Source organism: Uloborus diversus, unplaced genomic scaffold (assembly GCF_026930045.1).
Source record: "Uloborus diversus isolate 005 unplaced genomic scaffold, Udiv.v.3.1 scaffold_18, whole genome shotgun sequence".
Classification (NCBI taxonomy): domain Eukaryota; kingdom Metazoa; phylum Arthropoda; class Arachnida; order Araneae; family Uloboridae; genus Uloborus; species Uloborus diversus.
The window spans coordinates 1,629,117-1,651,517 of NW_026558329.1; the positions used below are offsets into that span (position 1 = coordinate 1,629,117).

The window sequence follows — 22,401 nt, forward strand, 5'->3', positions numbered from 1 at the left end:
TTCTTTTTGCGTAGGCGCTCGAATCGGAAATACCGGGCTATTAATCGGGGCCTCCTTAAGCCGGTGACACAAGGGGGAGAAAAAAATGGATAAACACTTCTCTCCTCCGACTTTTCCGTATTGAATATTTCTGAATGGAAACATTAACTATAGAAAGGAGCAAGGGCGCCCATATGCAAAATTGTAAGGGGGGGGGGGGGCGCTCTGATATTTTCCGTATGGGTTAGAAGGGTATTGTTTCCATGGAAACCAATTTCAGGACAGATTGGAGTCATTAAAATATTTCATTTTTAATAACTTATTCATTAATGACTGAAGAATAAATGTGTTTACATTTTTGCAAAAGAAAAAAGTACCAAAAGCAAGAAAGTTTTAATTTCAAAGGGGGGGGGGCTTGAGCCCCCCTTGCCCCCTATATGGGCGCCCTTGGAAAGGAGTGAAGTGACACAAAAGCTGGAAAAGAAAGAAGTAGGCTCTTGATGAAAGCAGGGGTGTGCACAGGGGGGGGGGAGAAGGGACACCTGTTGAGCCCGAGCCTGAAGAGGGCCTAATATTTCTAAAACTAGGGGTGAAATTTAGGGGCAAACAATGTGGAGGGGGGCCCGGAAAAGTCATTTGTGACGAGCCCCAAAACTTCTGTGCACGCCCCTGCGCTAAAGCAAGAAGTGTCATCGCCTGATGGCGGGTGACTCTGATCGAATATTTGCGTTTAAATGAAAGTTTTGCAACGCAAAAAATGGAATGTTTTCTAACGGAATGGGTACTTTTATGGTCTGTGCGTGGAACACGGATCCAGCTGCACGGGAAGGGCAGACGATATCATTTACTTCCAGCACGAAACGAGAAGATGTCGTATGGAACGCGATGCGAAACTTCATTTCCGTCAAGTCCATTCATTAAAGCGGACGTGTCGTTTGGGTCCGATCCAACACCAACGTCCACTTCTATTTACTTAGGCTATGGAAGATGTAATGATAACACAATATGTATAAGAAATATTGATACATTATCATCTATTTTGTGACTCTAGAATAGAAAAGTTCAAATGTGGGTCGGGAGAACTTAACATTTGTCCGCCGGCACGAACTTTAGCGAAATGAAAACTTCAAATTCGGCTGCGGAACGTTACAAAGGATGATTTCTTGACCCGATTGTCACCAGGTTGAAATTGATGCTAGAATTTCTTTGCTAGCATAGCATCACATGATTGTTCCCAGCAAGTAAACTAGCATGAATTTTTGCTAGTTCTAGCAGACTTGCTAGCATGCCATGCAGTTTTGCCCTGCTTTTAATGCTAGCTAGCGTACAATTTCTTGCTTGTGTTGCTTGAATAATTTGCTAGCCCAGCAACAATTACTATCACCACTTGCTGCTATTCTAGCAGACTTGCTAGCATGCCATGCAGTTTTGGCCTGCTTTTAATGCTAGCTAGCGTACAATTTCTTGCTTGTGTTGCTTGAATAAGTTGCTAGCCCAGCAACAATTACTATCACCAGTTGCTGCTATTCTAGCAGTAATTTACCACTATATGCTATTTTTCTTTGCTTGTAACCATCCATTGCTTTTTTTTTTTTACTTTTCTAGCAAGATTTCTACCATATGTTGCTTTAAGGGGGTCCGGGACACAAAAATCGTCAAATTTTGCAATTTTTTTTTTATCATGTAAAAAATTACTCCGTGTTTTTCTGCTTAAGAGGAGGTTTGAACCTTGTTTCTATCTTAAATAGAACGAAAGATATAATTATTTTTGTTTCATGCACCTAACTAATGTGTACTTAACTTTAAAACTTTAAACGCGTTTTTCTCCATGATGCAATTTTTCCCGATTTCTTGCATTCAAACTCTTATAAGTCAGGAACCGATAAAGATAAAGTAATGAAACTTGGAGCATATCTTTTTCAAACAGTTTACTTAAATTTTATTCGTCGAATTTGAAAAAAACGTTTACTGCAAAAATTACGATTTTTTTAAAAAAAAGTATCTTCGAATTTTTCGAAATTTTTCTTCAAATATTTTTTATTTTTTATTGAATCAATATTTTTAAAATCGCCGAATAAAAATTAAAGCTTAGATATTTGTGCGTAATTCATTGAAAAAAAAAAATTGAAAATTGTTTAAGATATTTTGAGTTATAACAATTTAAAGCAACCCCATTTTTTATAAAAAAAAACTAATTAAATTTAAATAAAAATTTTTCTTTTTTTCATATTTATGTTATGATTTTGCTTATTAAATAAATGGTGAATCAGTGCAAAAAAATTCAAAACTCTAAAGTATATAATAAAAAAAATTTCAAAATGTGTCCCGGACCCCCTTAATTTTATGCTAGTTCTAGCAGGCTTGCTAGCATGCCATGCGCTGTTTTGGCCCACTTTTTAATGCTAGCTAGCATACAATGTCTAGCTTGTGTAGCATGAATAAGTTGCTGGCCTAGCAGCAATTAATAGCACCACTTCGTGCCAATGCCTTTAAGAAAAACTAACTCCGTAATTGTGTCACAAAAATTAAACGTAAAACCACTTGCCACCCAGCGCAGTTATAACCGCCGCCCCCTGCACCATTTTCGTGGTTGGCAACATCCAAATTTGTTTTCCTCGTGTCAATACCGTTCAGAAAAACTAACTCCTATAATTGTATCACGAAAATCGCACGGAAGCTAATCCACTATATTCTTGTGAATAGGGAAGTTTTCGATTTTTCAATTTTATTTTTATATGATAGAGTAACATGCATGAACATCATAGGTGAAAAAATTTTTGCGATACGATAAGTAGTTTTTTTTTTTTAATTAATTTTTAAAGTTCAAGCTCTTGTGACGTCAAATGGCATAGGAAGTGACGTCATGCCCTCTTTCGGTAGGGCAGAAGCCGAAGGTCACGCATTCGACTTCGAAGACGAAACGTAAAAGGCTTATCTCCTCGCATTTAACGCCTCGCGTTTCTGGAACATTAAACCTCTCATCCTCTCGGAAATATTCGAATATCCTCATTGATGTTACTTGAGGAAGATTATTTAGATTGGGCTTTAACGAATCCGGCCTCCATAGTGTGTTCAAAAGGATTATTGAATTTCTAAAAAATAAAGATATCAGCGCGCTCAAAAATGTCCCTAGCGAAAACAGGGGATCTTCGGCGGAAGGCTGCCCATTCGCGCCCTGTGACGTAGGCTCGTGACGTTCCAGAAGAGCGCACTTTTGCGCGTGGATTTTTAAAAATTCATTAAAAATCAACCACGGTGTTTTAAAATTCGGCGATGGTGAATTTTTTGATTTTGAGGGTCAATTAACAATATCCAAAATATGAACATTTAATAGGTTGCAACTTCCCTATTGTATTGACTTCGCGACTCTCACAGAATTGGTCAGTGATGGTATTGTTCCTTTCAGGTGAGGATGCTGTGGGCCTTCGTGGTGCTGATCCTTCCGTGGCTCGCCTCTTCGCAAGACAACTACCCACAATTCCAGTCGGACATGCGCAATGAACAGCTCAAGCACGAACCGTGAGTACACGTCCCCTATTAACTCATTCGTTTCTGTTCCGTAGTCTAAAACCACCCTTGTTGTACTAAAATTGTTTCTTTACGACGCAAACGTCGCTTCTTGAAAAAACTTGTTTTTGCCGGGCTTGACTACAGCAACCCAAGATTCTGTTGTCTTCAACCGGTTTGGAAGATGATTCGTCCAAGGAGAAACGCCAACAATGCAGCGATAACATTATTTTAATATATAATATAATTTATTTTAATTTATTTTTATTATTAGCCACCAGCGTCTCACATAGTGATAACGTCTCACCGTAATGGAGTCGATGAGCTTCGCAAGAAATTGAAGCGTTACCGCTACGTCGGTGACTTTTTTTGGTGAGAATTTTGGCCTTCAGGGGTGATTGTGTTCCGGTATTTTACCGAATTTCCGGTATTTTCGGACGTATTTCCGGTATTTTTATGTCCGAAAATACCGGAATTATGCTTTTTTTTTTGTTATGCTTTTATCTCCCTACCTCTGCATTTTTTTAAAATTATGTAATACTCATCAAATATACCTGCAAGTGCCTTAAGATGGACACCTATCCCTTAAGATGGACAAATGTCAAGATAATTTGTATTAAAAACTTAATCAAATGTACACACAATATTTTGACTCAGAACGATTTAACACTATGGCAAAGGTGCACTTAAGTAATAAGGACCAAAGATTCCCCCCCCCCCCCACCGTTCTCGCTTTGAAACTTTCAGGTATTTTTTGATGAACTCACAATCACCCCTGTATATACATACATATATATATATATATGTATCCAATGATCGAGTAACGCTCCTGACGTCATCAACAATGAAACTCGCGCCGCGGCATGATCAGTTGATAGTGTTTGTTGGTCATGTTTGACATGCTGGGAAAGGCCAGGGGTGATTGTGTTCCGATATTTTACCGAATTTCCAGTATTTTCGGACGTATTTCCGGTATTTTTATGTCCGAAAATACCGGAATTATGCTTTTTTTTTGTTATGCTTTTATCTCCCTACCTCCACATTTTTTTAAAAATTATGTAATACTCATCAAATATACCTGCAAGTGCCTTAAGATGGACACCTATCCCTTAAGATGGACAAATGTCAAGATAATTTGTATTAAAAACTTAATCAAATGTACACACAATATTTTGACTCAGAACTATTTAACACTATGGCAAAGGTGCACTTAAGTAATAAGGACCAAAGATTCCCCCCCCCCCGTCTCGCTTTGAAACTTTCAGGTATTTTTTGATGAACTCACAATCACCCCTGCTAGATATCGCCAAATGTCACCAAGTTTGGCGACTTTTCGAACCTTCTGCTCGTGATCCTCATCGCGGTGTGCATCTCGGGATGTGCGTCGTAGAAGTAACATAAAAGGCAGCGTAGAAGCAACGAAATGTGTTCTACCCGCGATTTCCTCCTGCGAAGTAATATTAAATTCTAACTCTGCGATTCCATCGTTTAAATGTCAGCAATTCATTTTCTGAAGTATGTACTCAGATCGTTCTGCGTTTGTTTTGCAAGCCCCCATAGCCTATACCTTCTAATTTTATGGAGAAAGAGATTTCATGGAAAGTAACAAGTTCACCATTTGTTGCTCTAAAAAAAGTTTGTAATGAAATCTAATTTTATGAAGAAAGAGATTTCATGGAAAGTAACAAGTTCACCATTTGTTGCTCTAAAAAAAGTTTGTAATGAAATCTAATTTTATGAAGAAAGAGATTTCATGGAAAGTAACAAGTTCACCATTTGTTGCTCTAAAAAAAGTTTGTAATGAAATCTAATTTTATGAAGAAAGAGATTTCATGGAAAGTAACAAGTTCACCATTTGTTGCTCTAAAAAAAGTTTGTAATGAAATCTAATTTTATGAAGAAAGAGATTTCATGGAAAGTAACAAGTTCACCATTTGTTGCTCTAAAAAAAGTTTGTAATGAAATCTAATTTTATGAAGAAAGAGATTTCATGGAAAGTAACAAGTTCACCATTTGTTGCTCTAAAAAAAGTTTGTAATGAAATCTAATTTTATGAAGAAAGAGATTTCATGGAAAGTAACAAGTTCACCATTTGTTGCTCTAAAAAAAGTTTGTAATGAAATCTAATTTTATGAAGAAAGAGATTTCATGGAAAGTAACAAGTTCACCATTTGTTGCTCTAAAAAAAAGTTTGTAATGAAAATTGAATTTCGTTTGAAGGAAGTAGCATTTTCCCTGGAACCTGTTATAAGATGCAACATCCGAGCGTCATTTCTAGCGTAATTTGTGTAAATTTTGTACACATATTTTGCATGGTGGTGTAACAAAATCTTGAAAAAAAAATTTCTCTGAATTAGCTCCGAAAATTTCCCTGATTGTACAATCGTGGCTATCACACATATCTAAAAGATAGATCCGCATTAAGGAGGTCCGGGACACATTTTGAAAAAATTTTTATTATGTACTTTAGAGTTTTGAAATTTTTTGAACTGATTCATCATTTTTCTAATAAGCAAAATCATAACATAAATATGAAAAAAAATTATTTTTTTATTTAAATTTAATTAGTTTTTTTCAAAAAAAAAAAAAAGGGGTTGCTTTAAATTGCTATAACTCAAAATATTGTTGGTCAATTTTCAATTTTTTTTTTCAAAAAAGTATGCACAAATATCTAAGCTTTAATTTTTATTCGGCGATTTTAAAAATATTGATTCAATAAAAAATAAAAAATATTTGAAGAAAAATTTCGAAAAATTCGAAGATACTTTTATTTAAAAAAATCATAATTTTTGCAGTAAACGTTTTTTTCAAATTCGCCGAATAAAAATTAAAGTAAATTGCTTGAAAAAGATATGCTCCAAGTTTCATTACGTTATCTCTATCGGTTTCTGACATATAAGGGTTTGAATGCAAGAAATCGGGAAAAATGGCATCATGGAGAAAAACGCGTTTAAAGTTTCAAAGTTATGTACACATTCGTTAGATGCATGCAACAAAAATAACTATAACTTTCGTTCTATTTAAGGTAGAAACAAGATTCAAACGTTCCTTAAGCAGAAAAAAACGGAGCAATTTTTCAAATTATAAAAAAAAAATTGCAAAATTTGAGGATTTTTGTGTCCCGGACCCCCTTAATATAGCATACCTGCCATTTTTGCAAGAAACACAAGCAGTAGATTTTGGTTTGAAAAAATGTTCGGGTCAATATTTAACTTGCGACATTAGAATACTTGCACTCAAAATCGCGCAGAATTTCAATTAAAGATTTTCGAAATAAGGTTTTGATGAAAATGTAGACAAATTTTGTTTACAAGCCTTTAAATACAGCTTAATAAAAATCAAAAATGAAAAAATCCAAACAGATGCAAAAAGCTGCATGAAACAAAAAGTTGAAAATATTATTAATAATTACTGAAACGATAGTCATAACTTTTGAGAAAATAAAAAATTAAGAAACGTCTGGTTTGGGGTAATTTTTGCAAGTTTTTATCATTTTTTGTTGGGTTCGATTTCAAGCCTTTGTCGGTTTGTAGTAGTTCTTAAACATAATTAATGAATGAATAAAGTGAAAAACTAAACTATATGCTGTAGCTTCTCCAGTATTTGTGCTTTATTTACGTTGTTTTTCACTTTATTCATATTGAAGCACAAAGCTTATATGATAATTTTTCATATAATTAATGAATGTTTAGAAAGTCGCTTGGCAAAACAAAAGAAAAAAAGTATTTTTATGTCCAAATGAAAAGAAATTTCAGGGAGGAAAACTTTAGCAGTTCGGCGTTTTGGTGATCGAAAATTTTTCCGCCCGATATTTTGAGAAATAATACCCTGAATTTTTCCAGAAATAAAGAGTTCCCTGAGAATTCCCTGATTTCCTGGTTATGTCACCACCCTGTTTTGTATTTTTTAACACGCTTTTATTAGCTTCACCTGTATGTATGTATGTATGTATCTTGTAATGGAATCTTGCAGCTCAAATTTCGCCCACTTCCTGCGATCGGATTCTTTTGAAATTTGGCACGCGATCTCAGACCCGATGACAATGCAATATTCTATAATCAAATTAATTAATTAACCCTTTTAATTGTTAGTTTCCTCCGATTTTAATCAATATTTTGGCATAAATCCAACAATGTAATAATTCTCCAACATAAGACTAAAAAGCAGAAAAATAAAATAATAGTTTAAAAAACTAAAAAAAACACGCTTTCGTAGCAAAATGAACTAAAAAGTGAAAAATAATCTTTGGATGATAGTAGTTGATCAATCACTTAATTTTAATGTAATATAAAAAAGCGTGGGGGGCTTCTTATAAGTTGTCTTGAATTTCTTCCATTTGTTGCCCAAGCAAAAATGTAAATAGACAGCACCCAACGCTTTTTTTAGTTTTTTAAACTATTATTATTTTTTTTTTCATAAAAGAATACGCATATTTTCATGCGATGTTGTTAAGAAAATTGAGCAATCAGTTTATTAATAGTGTAGATAAATGTCACCATTACATCACTTGAGAAAAATCTAACCGATTCTGTGTGTGTTTCAGGACGTACCTGGTGCTGGCCTCTAAGATGGTGCGCCCGGGCCAGGTGTACCGAGTGACGGTGAGCGTGCTGCGCACCAAGCTGCCCATCACAGTGCGCGCCTCCATCCAAAGAGACGGCGTCGAGCTCACCACCGCGCTGCAGGAGGTCAAGCAGGGCATCCCGGAGACGCTGCTGCTCAAGGTGACCTTCGTCTCTTTGTTTGCATGACGTGTGGCTGCCATAAACACTGTAGTCATTAGAATAATCGAAACAAATAGGCGATCTGCCACTCTAGTTTCCTAGTTACTCAATAGATGGCAACACTGAAATCGGTTGCCTTTATACTGTTTGACCACGGATTGTATGTAATCTGGCAATCTGCCAAGTAAAGACGATTCCATCTGATTCAATCCAGCAGGGGAGAAGGGAAAATAGCGATGGGATATTGATACACGCGTTTTGTAATGTCACTAGTGCCTCATTCATTTACTGCATTCTCAGAAATAAAGTAAGGGGAAACAAAGATAGTTACCATGGAAACAACAAAAAGAAAATAAATATTTTCATTTCGTTCAGGAACGTAAAAGCAAAATGGTTAGCTCGAAACTTTGTTGTGAATAAATAAATCAATTCATTTTTTGCCGTGAGAATATGGATCGAATATACTTTAGATTTAAAAAATGCTGCTGCGAGCAAATTTTCATTTTTACAAAACTAAGGCTAAGTAATAGAGAGGCAAAAGTGCACATCTGAAACAAACCAACACCCCTATAAAATAATAGATACGTCCATTTCCGCTTATAAACCGGATATTAGCCTTTCCATGTAATCGATGGTCAAACTGTATGTAATATCAGTGGCGCCATCTGTTGAACAAGTAAACAATTAAAACGGTAGATCGCCGATTGGGAGAATACCAAAACATCTTTTTTCCGCAGCTTATAATAATGTGTAGTCAAATTTTTTTTTATCTATTGCACGTGGGTCTCTCTTACAAAATGCTACAACATTGGACACTGTACTCATTACGACATTCGGTACTGTGACACATATTGGCGGTAGATGGCCTATTGGAAAAATGCCAAAATATCTTTTTTCGACAACTCTCAATGACGTTTGGTTAAATAACTTATTTTATTCATGGAATTCATTAAATTGTCATTCATTACAATAACCGATATTGGAAAAATAATAAAGACGATATGCCACTCTAGTTACTCAATAGATGGCAACACTGGAATCAGCTGTCCGTTGCATGTAATATCAGTGGCGCCATCTGTTGAACAAGTAAACAGTTGAAACGGTAGATCACCGATTGGGGGAATACCAATACATTTTTTTTCTGCAGCTTTTAGTTATGTATTGTCAAAAACTTTTTATCCATTGTACGTGGGTCTCTCTTACAAAATGCTAAAACATTGGATACTGTACTAATTATGACATTCGGTACTGTCACACACATCGGCGGTAGATGGTCTATTGGAAAAATGCCAAAATATCTATCTTTTTTCGACAACTCTCAATTATGTTTAGTTAAATAACTTATTTTATTAATGGAATTCATTAAATTGTCAGTCATTACAATAACCGATATTGGAAAAATAAATAGACGATATGCCACTCTAGTTACTCAATAGATGGCAACACTGGAATCAGTTGTCCGTTAATGTGATATCAGTGGCGCCATCTGTTGAACAAGTAAACTATTAAAACGGTAGATCGCCGATTGGGAGAATACCGATACATCTTTTTTCCGCAGCTTTTAGTTATGTATTGTCAAAAACTTTTTATCCATTGTACGTGGGTCTGTCTTACAAAATGCTACAACATTGGATACTGTACTCATTACGACATTCGGTACTGTCATACATATCGGCGGTAGATGGCCTATTGGGGGGGGGGGGGAATATCAAAATTCATTGAATTCATTAATAGGTGTAGTCGATTCACGTGGTAACTCCATTTAATTCTTTGCTCGTTAAAAAGGACTAAGTCAAAGTCCGGAAAAGGTTTGCAGACCGGTTCGAAAAAAATCCGATGAATTTTTTATTCCAATTTAGGCCCAATTTTCACATAAATTCTCAAATCTGGGGGTGAAACATTACATGCATACATTAATATTACATATCGTTGGAAAGGGTGGAATTTTCCGCGTTCTACGCAATTTGTTTCAATGCCCTAACTTAATTACGGCGGGAGTTATTTGCGTTGTTAGCTCGAATTTTTTTTTTTTTTAGGCTTAGCTGAAATTTATGCATTACTTTCTTCATTAAATCTATCAATAAAAAGTAAAAGGAATTGTTCCGCAGTTTTCTTTTTGACACCATTGAAAAAATGCGACATTTTTTTACTCCAGATCAGATCTATCTCGACCTATGGTCGAAAAATAAGCTTCTATCTCCAAAGTAACAGAAGGTACAAGTCATTTTAAATCAAGTTCGAAAAACCTCATCTCCTTTCAAGTTGCTAACCATTTTGTTTTCACGTTTCCCAGGTTACGCTTTTTAAATCCATTGTTTCTTTCTCATTTTAATTTCTTAAACTTATTTTATTTTGTGTTTCCAAGGTTACGCTTTTTAAATCCATCTTTCTCATTTTAATATCTTAAAAATACTTTAATGTCAGTCGTCATTATTTGAATGGGAAATTTAACATGATGTTTTTTTCTTTCTTGTATTTAAGCCTGATTATTGAATATACTTCACTTGACACAATGTTTATTTTCAAGGTAGACCAGGCAAAGCCAGGCGTCGCAGCTAGTATCCTATAAGACTAAAAATGGTTGTATTGTATTTCTAACTCCTAAAGAGTTAAAAATAAAGCAACGTAGTGGGTATCGAATATGAAGGATAGCAGTGTGCTAGCATTTTCGAAGAATGACCCAAATCCGCCTATATGTTTTTGTTGGTCATGATATCTTTCCTATATTAATTTTGAAAATGTCCTAATGTCGGATATTATATGTAACCTACGATAGTTGAAATATGAAAGTTTTGTTTATCGATCTTATTAATATATTATTCATTCATTACTAGGAATTTGTAATCATTAAAAGTAACAAAACAATTAATGTGTGTAATGTGATTCAATCATTTTATATACTCAAATATAGTATTGTATCATTTTACGTAATGTAATAATATGTATAACTTTTTATTTAATGATTTCTATAGTAACAACATTGTAATAGATACGAGTTGATTAATAATAAAAGAAACATTAATTTCAAATCTATAATCAAAATATTAATAATAAAAGAAACATAAATTTCAAATCTATAATCATAATATTGATTTAGGAAAATAAGCAAAATTGGGATTGGAGCATGCAGTTACTTACCATTTTAAAGAGTTTAAATAGTACTGGTTGAAAGTATCAGATATTTAGTTTTTAAAAATTTCAAAACTGAATGTGTGCGTTCTGAAGAGAAATCTAACGCCGAGTCCCGCTGTCGCTCAGGTTCCAACGACGAGCGTGCCCGGCGCGTACAAGCTGCGCGTGGAGGGGAACGTGAACGGGGTGCTGGGCGGCACCGCGTTCATCAACGAGACGTTGCTCACGTTCTCCCAGCGGTCGATGACCATCTTCGTGCAGACAGACAGACCCGTCTACAAGCAGGGACAGACAGGTGAGTGTCCACGACCAATGAGAGTGCTCACTCCATTTGCACGGGTGTGACATTTATACATACAGGGGTGTTCCAAAAATGACCGATACATTCGAAAAATCAATAAAGACTAAACCGGCAGCGATGGAAATAGACCGTTTGTTGCATTATCAGGGGTAGAAAGTGGTCGACTTGTAATATATAGGACGTTTTCCACGAAAAATATAGGACAAATTTAGGACATGTTTTATGAATGATTTTGATGTGAAAAAATAAACAATACATAGTTTATTTTTTGAAATTACTTTCGTACCAACTATTATCAATGATTTCAATGAATCATACTGCATACCGTTTAAAAAACCAAATAAAAATGATACTTAGAATGAGTTTCTTGTTCCTGAAAGAATAATGTAATAAGAAAATAATTTTACTTATATACAAAAAATATTTTAAAACAAAATTAAACAATCTGAAATCTACTTACATTTAATACAACTATTTACAATCATTGATTATTTATTTTTGGAAAAGCTTTTGCCTAACATTTTTCTGCATTTCATCTTTTGCCAAGTACATCAAATCCCCATTCCTAGAAATTTTTTATATTAATTTATTTTTTTTTCCGCATAATTACCTACAGTTAAATATTTCAAATAGATTTTTTTTTTTAATTTTGTCAAAAATACTCTAGACTTACAACAAAATTTAAACAGATGGGTGTCGACAGACATTTCAAAAAAAAAAAAAATACTTATGTACCTCGTTTTTAAGCAGTCTTGAATTGTCTTTTGTCAACTTGTGAGATAAAGTGAAAATCAAGTAACCTAAAGGCTTTTCATTAGTCATTTTCTATAAATCTTTAAAACAAACTATGGGAATATAGGAAATACAGAACACTTTTGATGCTTTTTTTTTGAAAATATAGGAAATATAGGATACATAGGACTACTTCTACCCCTGCATTATGCTTGGGACATCAGTCAATTTTCAGACAGACAAACTTTCAGAATTAGTTACAATGTTCCTTAAAAAGATGGCGCTGCAGGTATTTTAAAAGGTATAAAAGAAAACGCAGTCTGTAAGATCGGCAAAATGAACGGTATGTTGGAAAAATCAATGCTGCTCGATTAGTTTTCACTTATTTTTCAAATATCCCGGTCGTTTTGGCGATCATACAGACTGCGTTTTCTTTTATACCTTTCAAAATACATGCAGCGCCATCTGTTGAGGAACATTGTAACTAACTATGGAAGTTTGTCTGAAAATTTACTGTTGCCAAAAGCATTATGTAGCAAACGGTCTATTTCTATCGCTGCCTGTTTAGTTTTTATCATACACTAATAATAGGAGTTGACCGAGCTTTCCCAGACTTGCTGATGAAAAAAATGGGTTCATGGATACATCATGTGACTGGTGGAAGGCTTGGCGAAAACTTTGGCGGCATGGTTGCTAGATGGCAACATTATCTATAGTTTGGCACTCGACATGTATTTTAAGACGTGATGTGTCTTCATGATATTTTTTTTTTCCAGGTGCAGAGATTGAACTGTTTTTCTTTTAGTTATGCATTATTTTGACATTAGTCATTAGTTTTTGATCACAGTTTTCAGTCACTTTTATTTCATTCGGAACTGCTACGTCAGCGTTGGCGTGAACGTCATGGCGTAAACGTTTTGCGTTAACCCAAAAATGTACTAATCGGTATCTTAAATTGAAATGGTAGGTAAAAATCTTACCGTTTGCCGATTCTTTTGGGGCGCTTGCATCTTTAATTGCTTAGAGAGTTATTGAAATTGAATAAAGAAAATGCACAATACTATCTAAACGAAAAACTCACAATATTAACAAAATATTTACAACTTAGAATAACAAATTTACAAATCGGACTCCATAAAAAAAATCATTATTCCGCGTTCCATCAATTGTATTTATTTTCTTTCTCGCGGGCGTTGATCGTCTGCTACGATCAACGCTCGCTGTTGCTAGGATATCCACTAGTCACATGGTTTGGTTTATGAGCAGCAAAGAGTTGCCATAGCTCGGTCTATTCTTATTATTAGTCTATGATTTTTATTGATTTTTCAAATGTATCGGTCATTTTTGGAACACCCTTTACTTATATGTGCTCTTCCTTCCCGGAGTTTTAAATATCAACTTTTAATGATCATATATTCGAGTGTAAGTAATTATTATATATCAGAATATGAAGTATTCACTTTCTCAAACGTTTTCTTGTATTTTAACAAGAAGTTCTGTCTAGAACTAGACGAGCCTACCGTATACCCATACTACTTTCTAGTACCTGATCAATATTCTCAAAAATAGCTAAAATCGCAAATTTTTTCAAACATATTTTTAAAATACTTTAAGCTGATTTCTAGGAATAAAAAATTCCTCACTCATCTAAAAAAAAATTAGATACGTAAAAAAAAAAAAAAAAGCAGCAGCAGCTTTTAAACAAAGCAGCTAATACACTTTTTTCCATTAAGAAAATCTTTAACAGCTTTCAAAACGAAAAAATAATAATTAAAATATTAATCTCATTAAAATAAATACATCATATCAGAAAAAAAATCGTTACTTTTTCCCCTGTTGCCAAAAACAATTCTTTAAAAGAATTAATGCATTTACCAAAATAAATAAAAACAATAAAATGTCAACTTAAAGAAATAATTTTCATTGTCAAAAAAAAAAAAAGTCTGTGCATATCTTTATTATATAGAAACATAAATGACTTCGAGTTTATTCGCCAAAAACTGAGTACCTAAATTGAAACTTTAACGTGAAAATAAAAACAAGTCATATCAACAATAATTATTTCACAGTTAAAACCACAGCTGCGGAGTCGGAGTCAATCTCATTTTGAGATAAAGGAGTCGGAGTCGAATATTTAAGAATTAAGAACTATAAGTAGGCTAAAAAGTAATTTTTTTTTTGATACAATCATAAAATTAGGTTTATCTTATACATCTGTACTTGAAAGTTATCAAGATTTTAAATATTTTGGAGATTTAAGTAATTAGGTGTTATAACCGGTTCGTTGGTCTATAATTTAGTTCTTTGTTTTGAATATCAGGTGTCAAGGCTAGTGATGTGCCGGATTGTTAAAAAAGTAGATCTACGGATACTTATCTTTAGTGTCAAGATCTACGGATACGGATCTCAAAATGTTTTTTCCCAATTCAACTATCCAAGGGTAAAATTTATTACGGAAGGTATTCTCGTCACTATAATAACAGTTTCTTCAAAAAATGTCATCTACTGCGAAAATATAATAAAGACTATGATTTACTCTTTGAAGAAATCGCCGTTAAAATGGATGGAGAGTTGGAAGGAACTGGTTAGCGTAGCATTAATGCTTAGATAGAATGTGAAAAATTATTTCTAGCCTGCTCGGTAGATCTAGGATACAGGAGCAAGAATCTAAAGCTGCTACTGGATAGGATAGAAATAATTTTTCGCATTTCAGTTCAGCATAAATGCAGCGCTGACCCATTCCACCCAAATGACTCCGACCGACGGAATAACAGAACCTTTACAAACAGTAAATAGAGACTTTTGTGTCACTTTTTTTGAAGGATGCCGGGAAAAACCATAAACGAAGAAAAACAGAAACCGCATATCAATAACAAAAACTAATATTAAACTAAAAATTAAAAAAAAAAAACATGTCTCAGAGAGCCGTTGGCTTCTGAAATGATACCTTATTTTTCAAATAATGAATAAAACCTAATTTAAACGGAATTTAAGAGTCTTTTATTCAAATATTTAAAAATTTTTAGAATAGAAAAGATCCGTTTAAGATCCGTCAAAAAAGTAACGGATACGGATACACATCTTTATTTTTCCTCGGATATCCGCGGATACAGATACGGATACGGATATCAGGAACATCACTAGTCAAGGCATGTGACTTTTAACTTGCGTCTCATGCTCCTAAGTTGTCAATTGCACTTGCTGTTTTCGTTTTTTCCCCGGTGCATCAAAATGGGCAATTTTGCTGAATTTTGTTCAAAGAAAGGAAAGAACAAAAAAAAAAAAAATGGTACAGTGCAAACCTTTTATCCGGGAACCAAAAAACCGGGAAACCAAAAAACCGGCAACCTTTTGCCGATTTCCCGCCATTTTTTTAAATACACATTTTCGGCAATTTTTGAAAAACTAAGCTTTTTTTTTTTTTGAAATACCTGAAAGAAAATGAGCGGTTTCTTAATAAATACCATATTACTCATCTAAAACTCGGGGAAAATGTTTACAAAAATGAACTTCAAAGGGTTGTCTTTAACGAGGGGAAAAATTTCCGGAATATTTTCTTGAACTAAAAAGTACACACGTAAGTCTGAAATTGTTGTGTCTTATTCGAACTGAAAACTAAAAAAATGAATATTGTCACATTATAATGCAATATTTAATTGAATGGCCTTTAATTAAAACTGGTTGGAGTGGAAGTGACGTCTCAAAAGCGCGTGAAACGCCGCGATTCTCGAGTTTTCCGGATAGTTGATGGTGGAATCTAGAAATCGTTAAACGCAAGACTGTAATAAGCCTGCAGGAACTCATAAATTAAATTGCAATTGGTATTAACTTAACGCAAAAGCAATAGTTATCAATAATCGCTAACGCCAAACCTTTACAAAAAAAAAGTGAGAGAAAAAAAACGCGTTGATGAACACAAATTCTCTCGTACACTTTTGTAGAAGAATCGCACATTTAAGTTCAAAAACTTGTTTCTTGCCCTTCCCTTCATTCTCTCTCATTTTAAAACATCGAAAATTTGTGTTTTTTTTTTTCCTTTTCAAAATGAATGTGACTCAGGTCTTATTAAATAACTTAAGGTTTTTGGTGCTTAAATTATTCTCTCACTAGTAGTTTTTAATGTTTCGATATTGATAAGCATTTCTGAACTGTTTTCTTCTTATTTCAATACTTATTACTATTTATTATACTAATTTAAGTTTTATAAACAATCGGCCAAAAGCTCTTTCTAGCAATCCAGAAAACCGGGAAATTCAGATATCCGGGATAGCTATGGTCCCGAACTTCCCGGATAATTGGTTCTGTACTGTAGTTCTCATTCATTATACTTTACTTGAAAACGTCCAGCATTATATACAATGCCTAGGCGTGTCATAGAAAGTGGACGTTTAATTAGCCTTATCTAGATAAAGTATAAAACTATTCCCATGTTACATATCTCGAAAAGATACAATACAGTAAAACCTCGTTAAGTCGTCACTCAAGGGATCAAAAAATTTTGACCACTTATGCGGAGTGACTACTTATGTGGAGTGGAAAATTAAGGAAGGAAAAAAAGCCTTATAAATATTCATGAATAGCAATAGAATTCTGTGAGAAAAACAATAACTTATGTAATCAATGTCTATAAATTAATGGAAATTTTAAAAAGGGGGGAAAACACTAATGATAGTTATTTTGTTTTATTTTCTCTTACTTATACATTACTTAATAACGACAACTTATTTTAATGTAGTTACGGTACATTAATACAATCTTTCGATGTTGACTGATGAAGTTGTTGCTTACGGAAAAGAACTATCTCTTGTAACATACATCAAGCTTCACATCTTGTGTTTGTAGTTAATTGAACAGATGTTAAATACTGACTAACTTTCTAAAGGTATTAGATTTTGTCTGTCTTGCTGGAAAGAGTTTGATTCATATTCTCGCACTCGGCAAAGTCACAACAAGAAGTATGCTTTGAATGACCAGATCCGAGGATCGAGATTTCAAGGAAAAATGACTATCATTGCCTTTCAGCTAAGTCCGACACTATTTTCTAAGATCCGATAAGGAAAAGGAATTTTAGAAAACAATTTTTGAGTGACTGGTTAACCGGGTAAAATTAAATTTGGTGACCAGTAAAGGAGGGTCATTTTACATTACTGTGAATGAGAGCTTGTCGGGACCAAAGAAAAACGACCGCTTAAGCGGAGTGACCACTTAACCGGTCGACTACTTATTGAGGTTTCACTGTATTATATCCAATGCCTAGACATTCTATAGAATCCCGGCGTTTCACACTATGCTGGTTGGTAGCATCTGAAATCCTCTTCAATAACGTACTGCTACCGTAGCCGGATTCGGGGCACATGCAACAATCCGTCTTTCGATGAGAAAGGAGCTCCCTCGAGATCGGACCTTATTTCATCAGAGACAGTCTTTGAGATTGACGAGCCTTTCTTTCCTCCTTTGCAGTCCGGTTCCGCGCTCTGCCCATCACGACCGGACTGAAGGCTTTCCCAGACGCCGTGGACCTTTACATGCTGGACCCCAACAAGACCATCGCCAGGAGGTGGCTATCCAGGCAGACTAACCTAGGTACGTACCGAGTTAATCCTTTTTTTTTTCATCCCCCACGTCGAGAGAGGTCGGTAGTCATATCAACGCGTGCCTGTCTGTATGTCTATCTATGGCATCGTCACATCGTGATTTTTTTTCCTCCACTACTGAAACTTGACCCCCCCCCCCTAACAATTTCTGGATCCGCCCTTGCAGGGTTGGCAAAAACCCGGGTTTTTTTTTAAAAAAAGCCCATTGACCCAGGGTTTTTTTGGTTTTTTTAAAAATAAAACCCAAAAAACCCAACTAAAGCAGGTTTTTTTTTTTTAAGAAATGTGTTTTTTTTAATCTTTTTTTAGGGAAAACGTGGGGTACTTGTAGCATATTGTAGCATAAGTATATGGACAAAGCGCAAATATTGTCTTGGGGTAAAAAAAAAAGGTGGAAAACTAGTTAAAATTCAAAGTTTTCTGAAGAAAAGTATAAAAGACAACGAAAACCGAGAATGGTGAAGTTTCAGATTTTTTTAGTTTCCATGATTACCAACAGTTAAGGCAAAGTTACTTCTTGAGTGATAAAATCTATTGTTCGTTTGTTCGCTTTTAATTACTACTTTTTTTTTTTTTTTTTGCATTTTACTTTATTGCATTTTATTATGCAAAACTACTGTAGAACCTCAAGTAGTTTAAATCCCTTTTTACTGAATTCCAGCTTAATCAAGACATTTCTTTGAATTTTATGTTGCCCGTTTTTCTATTTCTGTGTACAGAGTAAGAAATATTAAACTTTTTCGTAAGATAATGAAAATACTGTACATCCTATTCCGTTTTATGTCCGACCGTTTGTAAAACCTGTTAAGTTCTAAAAAATATACCTCGTTTATTCGAGATTTGTGACGTGTTGGTTTGCAGAAAATAATTCACATGAAAGCCTTTTAGCTAGAGTAGTTTCCTCTGTACAAACTACAAATAGTGAGAAAATCAGACGTGACAGGACTTGTTCAAGATAATTTGAGTTATTTTTTGACCAGTTAAAGAAAAAAGTTGAACATATTTATTTAAAATCTTTGAAGTATTTTTTAATGCCGTTAAGAGTTAAGAAATGCTATTAAAGTTCAAAATTCACTTTTTATGTTCATTGTCTGTGGTGAAGAACAAATAAAAAAAGATTTTAAATTGTAAAAGTATTTAAATTAATTTTTTTTAAAAAATTCTCAGAAAATTTTAAAAAACCCAAAAGTGGGCAAAATAATGGGTTTTTTTAAATGGGTTTTTTTCAAAAAAACCCATTGGGTTCAATCTGGCCAACCCTGCGCCCCTGCATGTTTACGTTTCATTTTCCTGCTGACTGTTTGTTTACACTTCTCTGTTTTTCCTTCAGGCGCCGTGAGCTTGGAGTATCCTCTCTCCCTGCAGCCGGTGTACGGGAAATGGACTATACAAGTGGTGGCGCAGGTGAGTGTACCCATTGTTATTAATATTTGTTTGTTTATCCTTTCATTCGTCGTTTATATTGTTACGAGTCCGGCCACTTCAGGAAATTCTTTAATGACGACACAGTTCTTGAGAAAAACGCAGGAGATTTATTTACTGCTATGTACAAAAAATGTGGTTAACAACTGCCAAATTATTTTTAGCAGTTAGACAGACATCAATGAACACCGTAAACTCGACGGTAGCACGCGTATTTACATCAAAGTACGCAAAAACATAGCGCAAAGGCTACACAATAACAGAGCTAGCACACGCTGTGCGGCGCAGCGGCTGAGACGAGACGGTTTAAAAGCCGAACTTTTTTCCCTAATCACACTACACCCAGTTATTTATAATCCTGGAGAAGTTTCCCCAATATTCCAAGAGATTCGATTTCTTTCTCGATGTTTTCTTTTTATTCCATTCACAAATCTTAGGAAGTTCTATGTACTTCATTCGAATGTTAGGGGGTTGTATGTACATTACTAAGCCAAATATGTAGAGTTTTAAAAAATGTATATTCACTTAAATAAAAAGTCTACGGGGGCCAAAACCTACTGTGCCATTCTCAGCTTTCCTGACCGAGGGTTGTGGGCGTAGAGATGAGTTCGGGTTCATTTTTGAGAACCCGGGCGCGCCCGAACCCGAAAATTTGTAACCGAGCCCGCCCGAGCCCGGGTGGTATCGTCTCGGACCAAAATCCGAGCCCGCCCGAGCCCGAAAGAAACTTTCTTGTATCAAAAACCGAACCTTCTACAATCTGACATGATTTCTCTGTTAATGAAAAATGTTATGTCAAATGTTCTTCATTAACAGAAGTTTCTAAATTTTCTCAAAATGCTCCACTTCAAATGCGTTATTGTATGACATATATTGCAATAGTAATCGCAAAAAAAACACTATAAATAAGCGGTATTTTTTTTTTTTGGTTTAATTTTCATATTGATTGAACGGATTTAAATGTTCCTTTCATTTTTCTCACAGTGGGAAAATGTTTATTTGCTTTGAATTTGTTTGGACATTGACGATTGAATATCTTTGCTTGAGCCCGCGCGAGCCCGAAACCTATTTTCGATTCTAGAGCCCGAGCACGCTTCGGGCCCGGGCCCGGGCTGTCGGGTCTGGGCTGAGCCCGTCTCATCTCTATTCTGGGGTGCAAGACACATGTTCCGGTCAGGTGGTCAGCCGAAAGCGGAGCCCCCAGGGTTTAGTTCCCAAGCACGCTTGGTCCTCATTTTTTATCCCACTGAAGAGTGAACGGCTGAATCAATCATGTCCAACCCGGGAATCGAACCCGGGCCTGCGGTGGGGGAGCATTACCACTGAGCTAGGCTTCATATTCATTTGAATAATAATTTTAAATTATGATGGCAAGTCCGCCAAACATTCTCTTTTTATTTTGATGAAATGCGCAGTTACAGTAATAGTAATCGCACAGTACATAGATCGTACAGTAATAGTAATCTAGAAAACATCGCGGCGTGCCTGTCAGCGCTTCAGTCCGACGCAAGGACGGATACAAGAGAGGGGCGGTGGGTGCGATCGCCCCTCCCTTGAGGGAACCTGACCTGCAATTTTTCTAAATTGAAGTCTTAAAATGCAGGTGTAAGACCTTTTTGATGACGTAAAGAGAAGGAAAAAGGTTCGGATCTCCCATCCAGAAACTTTTCAGAATTGAAGTTTCAAACAGGTCATTTGAAACGATCTTTGCCGATGTTAGAAGCTTGAAAGCCTTCCCCCGCGCATTTTACAAAATGTGAGTCACAAAAAAGTTATTTAGACACATCAGGTAATAAGATAAAAAAATACTTTTGTGCTGAACAGTAAAGTAAGAAAAACAACGTTAAAAAGAAAAAGCACAAATTCGCCTTTTGTCGGATGTCTTTTCATCCATAAGCTCATTACTTTTTGCATTGAAAAAGGCGTTCCCTGTAACGTCGAAACACGTGTCTACTGTTATTGGCAAATTTGTGCTTTTTTTTAACGTTGTTTTTCTTACTTTACATCAGGTAATTTTAGGGGGGGGGGGAATAAGAGAAGTAATAACCCTTTGGTTCGAAAATGAAGTTTCACAAAAGCACAATTTTAGACGACCTTCGATAATGATAGGGGGAAGGGGAGGGTTCGAAATGGAATTATTTCGAAATTGAAGTTCTAAAATGCAATCTTAGAATACCTCTGAAAACAGCAAAAGATAAGAAGTACTTTGGGAAATCTCCTTGGCTTAATCTTTATACTTTAGTTGTTTCATATAAAAATCCTGTGTCGCCCCCCCCCCCCCCCCCCCGCAAATTAGACACGCAGTAAGGGGATAGTTGAAAAATCAGCCGCTCCCTCCTTGAAAACTTTCTGGATCCGTCCTTGATTTGACACCACTGTAGCTGAAGCGTACATGATTGAGTGTTGGTACGAAACGATCTTATGTCATTTTGTTACAAAGCATTGTGTTTTGCTGTGACAAAAGGTAAGTCTACCCATTTAAGGGTTTGGTTTGCTCATAATCCGGACTTTCGTTTATCCGGATAGCCAGTGAGTCCGGAGAAATGCGCGTTTGTTCTGTAATTTTGTATTCATTGCATCTTAACCTTTGGTCATTTCATTTCAGGGTCAAGTAGAAGAACAGAATTTCCTGGTAGAGGAATATTGTAAGTATCTTTTGAATTTGCAGTTGTGTATTTTCATTGCTTGTTTCACGTAGCGCGGGGGGTAAGAGCTCAGCACAACCCCTGGGAAAAATTAATAAATGATTTTTTTCTTAAAATGTAGTTTATGAGTAATATTTTCATACAATACTTAAAGTGCGCTGAATGTTTCAAAATATCTACTATCGATATTCGTTTTCCTTCTTAGAAATAAAAAGCGCCTGTCCGTTTTCTAAGTGCCGGTAGACTTCTCAGTTCAAAACACCAAAAGTTATTCAACTTTTATTCAGTCATCATTCGGAAAGATATTTTGAATATTGTGTGATTTTTACAAAATGCTAAATCAATTGTTTGACAGAAAATGTGTG

The 22,401-nt window shown here is 35.1% G+C and overlaps 1 protein-coding gene across 1 annotated transcript in view; it reads left to right on the top strand.

The window, feature by feature from the left end:
* Positions 1-756: 756 nt before the first annotated feature.
* Positions 757-22,401, top strand: part of LOC129233137 (CD109 antigen-like) — a gene marked incomplete at its 3' end in the record, with an annotated part of 115,516 nt that continues 93,871 nt past the window's right edge. The window contains 7 exon segments of the mRNA XM_054867200.1: positions 757-852; positions 3,386-3,498; positions 8,030-8,210; positions 11,436-11,637; positions 17,836-17,958; positions 19,300-19,373; positions 21,997-22,036. Of these exon segments, the coding sequence (XP_054723175.1) occupies positions 757-852; positions 3,386-3,498; positions 8,030-8,210; positions 11,436-11,637; positions 17,836-17,958; positions 19,300-19,373; positions 21,997-22,036 (829 nt within the window).